General features: G+C 45.2%; 1 protein-coding gene across 5 annotated transcripts in view; it reads right to left on the bottom strand.

The window, feature by feature from the left end:
- Nucleotides 1-2,525: 2,525 nt before the first annotated feature.
- The window catches only part of LOC123045233 (protein PUTATIVE RECOMBINATION INITIATION DEFECT 1), a 16,768-nt gene continuing 14,327 nt past the window's right edge, over nucleotides 2,526-4,966 (bottom strand). For all 5 annotated transcript variants that reach the window (XM_044468197.1, XM_044468196.1, XM_044468200.1 and 2 more), the window contains exons 7-9: nucleotides 4,291-4,571; nucleotides 3,552-4,221; nucleotides 2,526-3,030 (exon numbers count right to left, since the gene is read on the bottom strand). In XM_044468197.1, coding sequence (XP_044324132.1) covers nucleotides 2,812-3,030; nucleotides 3,552-4,221; nucleotides 4,291-4,571 — 1,170 coding nt within the window. In that variant the 3' untranslated portion in view covers nucleotides 2,526-2,811. The remainder of the gene's footprint in view (nucleotides 3,031-3,551; nucleotides 4,222-4,290; nucleotides 4,572-4,966) is intronic.

Raw genomic sequence — 4,966 nt, 5'->3', positions numbered from 1 at the left:
GAACACTTTCACAAGTGCGGCATCCCGAACTTATAGCACTATATGCATCGGCTTCGAATCATGTCTTGGGTCAATAGTTGGGTTTGCCCGGCTCCCATGTTTTGGTACCTTACGTTCCGTTGTATCGGCTAAGGTAGCACTAGGAGAACCACTGCGATTGCGGCCCAGTTGAGCTGGGTTAACGCCTCAGTGGAGTAAGCTAAAACTGACCGTCATGATGAGGCGAGAGCCAGTCGCTGTTCGAGAGGTTTTTTGCGAGTCCTTAAAGACTTATGCCGCTTAGAGCGAGGAGCCGGACCTTGTCCGGCCCAGGCGTGGATAGCGCCCCAAATTCGGCCTTCCGAAGACTAGGGGCTTCGCCGAAATTTAAAATTATAGAATTCTATGGCTAAGTGAGAGTGTTCAAGCATTATAAGTCCGGTTGCCTTGTTCGCTGTGCTGAGCGCCTCCCTAGATGGACCCAAAAATGGGAACAAGAGTGCTCAAGTTTATCCCGAACACCCCAGCACTCGTGGCATGGGGGCTGAAGCCGACGACTTGCCATCTCTCAGATTTGATAAACAGCCGCACAGAAGGTAATATTTTAAATTAACAAGCATTGCTTAGCGCATATGAACTAAGTTTTCAGCGCACAGGATAACAAAATGCGAGTCTACTCAAAAATTACATCTTTGGAGCACTCCCCCGCAATAGTGCGGGCGCCCTTCAGCACACTCTTATAATACATCTCGGGCGTGCGATGCTCCTTGCCCTCTGGTGGCGGGTCCGTCACAAGCTTCACAACGCTCTTCCCTGACCTATTCGCCATAGCGGTCGAGCTAGGATCTCCGTTGAGGTGGCCCTTATTGACTTAGGGAACCTGGCGTTCCGACGCCCGTTCGGACCGGCCGAAAGCGCCATCTTGGCAGGACTTGCTCGAGTGTATCGCTCTGCATGAGCCGGCCTTGGAGAACGGGGATGACCGCGCCATGTGGAGACTTGAGCCCTCTGGCCAATTCTCTACTAAATCCCTTTACCAAGCAATTGCCGCTACCGTGGGACCTGAGGCTCTCACGATCATCTCGGAGATTCGGCTCCCCTTGAAGATAAGGAAATTTCTGTGGCAATGGGTCCGCGGACGCCTCCCATTCGGCGTGGAGGTGCTGAAACGTAACGGCCCTGGAGATGGATTGTGCCCGCTATGCGGGACGGTGGAGGATTCGAACCATATCTTCTTCACCTGCGTGTCCGGGCAGTTCCTCTGGAGCTGTTTCCGCAAAGTAATGAGGGAAAGCTGGGACCACAACAACTCCCCCGCCCTCTTCGCCGAACTCCAGGCTTTACCCCCCACGGCTCGCCACATTAGGTGGCTAGCTAGCAGGGTGCTAGCCTGGACGCTATGGACTATTAGGAATAAGCTTGTGATTCAGCGCATATCTCTTCGACGTGCTATTGATGCTGTGTTCAAATGGTGTGGTTACTTGCAGCTTTTGCGGCCGCTTAGCGACCCCGGGGAGAGAGACGCCATCAACTCCATCATCACCCAGCTTCGCGTGATGGCTCTTCGGTTGGCTCTGCCGCTCCCTCCCCCACCACCGGAGCCGGACTAGATCTTCTACACCTCGTCGTCGCCGCCGTGTTGTGTGTGAGTCCTTGTTGTCTGTGTGTGTTGGGCTTGTTATGTTGTGCCCACAGCTGAACCCTTTGGTGGGTATGTCCACGTGTGAATGTTGATGACTGTCAGACTTTGCCTGCGGTGGCGGCATGTGTGTGTTCGTGTATGCGTACTCTGTTGGACCTTGTCCATCCTGGTTTGCTTTATCTATAAAGCGGGGCGAGAGACTTTTTCGGTAATGCAATGTGGAACGCTATGTGGAAGAATTGAAATTTGTCTTTTTATGTAGGCAAAATAAAAAGAGATTTTTTCACAAAATTTTGTGCCTGCACACACATGCCGCGAAGATGTATGCGTGAAATTTTGTTTCAGACCTTCTGTTATTGTAAAAACACGCTTAAAATGCACTTTTAAAAAGCAGGTTCATATGCCTATGGGTTCAGGACATTCTCACTCGCACGACTACTTTTTTTTAACACAGTACATACGCAAAGCTCACATATACGCACATACACTCACCCCTGTAAACGCACACATGCACGGCGTATCATCTTGAGATTTTACAAAGTCACCGTAGACGACAGGACTTGAACCATAGTGGACTGGGGATACCACTGTCCACCTAACCATCCAACCAGTACTTGTATGGTTTTATTCCAAGTAGTAAGGAAATAAACGGAGAACAGTTGCATCACCTCCGTTTTATGTACCCATCCTGAATTATGGACAATAATTTCCTTACTTTCATACAGTAAGTGGAAGTTTCAGTTCTGAAACTGATAGGACTGTGTTGTCCATACCCTAGCTAAGGAAGGTTCAAGTATGGAACTGCATGGTTCCAAGTTCCCACGGTTTGTATTTTGGATGCTTTGAGCTCGGACTCCCCAAAAAGGAATGGGCTTTGCATACTTCACACTCACTGTACAAGCGATTGGCACAACCAATTAACCATAGTAAATAATATCAGTTTGCTTGTCGGAGCATCAGCTTTAACACCATTCTACTCCGTATATCTCAACCGTGTTCCTTGCTAGTTCAGATTGCAAGGCTGGATCCATGACAAATTTGCACAGGTTGCATACCACCACTCTCATATAAGCAGTTGCAAAACTTCTCAGGGTTCAGAGGACATGAGCACTACCGCGCACCATCTAGAGGCTATACTATACATAGTGGGAAAAGATCGGTAGAGCTGAACAAGTTAGCTGGTCTTAATGCTACTCTCCTTGGCGCGACTCCTGGAAGAACAGATCGATCTCACGCAGAAGATTCTGCCGCTCCATCTGCAACGTGCACGAGGCTGTACGCTGATTCAGCACGATGCCAAAGAGCAATGCACACACTTCGTCGGGGCTCCTTGCCACCGTTTCTTCTGCCTTTTGCTCCGACAACTTCGACTTCGAACAACTCCCCTCGTAGACCTGTCTTCTGCAGACCTGCGCCATGATACGCCAAAGTTAAAAGCCTGGAAGGAAGAGATGATGTGTGTTTTCTGTTTTTGTATTTAGTTGGCATCGGTTCACTTCCATAAAGGGAGCACCACATCCACAAGAGCTATCAACACATACCGGGCACACTGCATTGGGATATGAATAATTGTTTACATGTGCATTTATGCATAAAGGTCTGAAGAACATGGTATATTCAGCACACACTTATGAAAACTAAACTAATTTTATAAAATTAAAAGAAATGGAAAATAGAAAATAATCAGATGCACAAAACTGTAGGAAAGGCCCAGGAAATCAAAGAATAAATAATATCAAGTACAAAGTTGCACAGAACTCAAAGTGAACAGTAAAAAAGAGATCATCCTGCCAAACTACTTGCACAACATCATAATTTGTAGTTTGTATGCTCTTATATTTCTTTACAGAAACGCTCTTATATTTCTTTACAGAGGGAGTATATTATGAAGAGCACATTTACCATAAGACCATTTAGGGTTGATACTAACCTGGAATAAGTTATGCAGGGAGACAACGTGCTCTTGAGTGAGATATTTCTTAGTCATAAGCTCACTGAATAGCTTAACAATATCTGCAGTGACATTCCTAGCAGAAAGATTACCAACTACACCAGATATCAAAGAACTATCAAACAATGATGTCAGCCATTCTGGAACTTGGCTTAGTTTGAGCAATGAAACAGCTATATTTGATGCAATCTTCTGCTGATTACTGAATGATTTTGACGTCAAACCAGGAGCAGTCAAGGCAACTGCAAATTCCTCCATTATTAGCCTGGACCATTTTGATTCTCTGCCCACCATATTCTCCTGGCTTCCGAATTTCTCCCAACCTAAAATCATTGAGAGACAGGACCCGCAATTTTCAGCAACTCTATTGTCTTGACTCAAAACTAAACCCTCTATCACAGCAATAATGGACTTCATGTATTGCGCAGAGCATCTTAATTCAGCATTAAGATAGCTCCTCTGATTTGAAATTCTGGTAAGCAATTCCAACAGGCATTGTGAAGCAATAAGCTTAACAGGATATGGACCGAAGTGCATCAGACGGCACAAATCATGGCACGGGATGCCAACAACAGAGAAAAACTGGGTGTTATCTGAATGCTGGAGGAATTCCTGCCAGTCAATACTTGGATCTAGGATAGCATGCAAACTGAAAACAGAGAATCATTACGTCATATACAAGTTAATTGCAATGAAATATGCAATACCAGTTGCATACCTTCTTAGAGAGAAAAACACTAATTGAAGAATCAAAATTATGAATCCCCCAAAGTCTGTTTCCTGATTGTATTGAAGTAAAGATGGGCCCTTTGCACAAGCTTCCTGTATTATACCATCTGTCAAAGAAACCAGTGGTTTGTTCAAGATTATGGCCTTCGCAGGCTCAATGAGCACCTTGCTTGCTGAATGATGCAAAATAAGGCAAAATATCCCAATTAATATCTTCTGTTCTTGGTCACTCGATGTATAATCAAGACTCGAATTGAAATACTCCAATAACTGCCAACAAGAAGTGATTAGTACACTAGAGATACTGCTAACCAGAGAACTGGAGGAAAACAGCTGCCTGTTAGCAATTCATTCATTCTTTGAGCATCAGATGAACCAAATTGAGAAGACGGACATATGTCACAATTGGGTCATAGGCATGATCTAATCGGGGCAAGGAAGATAGACTATTTCTACTTATTCTAATGTATGGGCCCAACATATCAAATTTGGTGGACCCACCTAAGGGTTTGATGTGTGACAGCCATTTGTGGGCCCAACATATCAAATCCTAACATAAGTGAAACCTATTATCTGAAATGCATTTTGAGGCTATCCGCTCCAAAAAGCTATTAGTAACCAGGAAAGACAAATTGCATAAGTAAATATATGATAAAAGAGAGGTG

Source organism: Triticum aestivum, chromosome 2B, assembly GCF_018294505.1.
Source record: "Triticum aestivum cultivar Chinese Spring chromosome 2B, IWGSC CS RefSeq v2.1, whole genome shotgun sequence".
NCBI classification, from domain to species: domain Eukaryota; kingdom Viridiplantae; phylum Streptophyta; class Magnoliopsida; order Poales; family Poaceae; genus Triticum; species Triticum aestivum.
The sequence above is the reverse complement of the archived record's forward strand: the minus strand, read 5'-3'. Positions and strand labels throughout refer to the sequence as shown.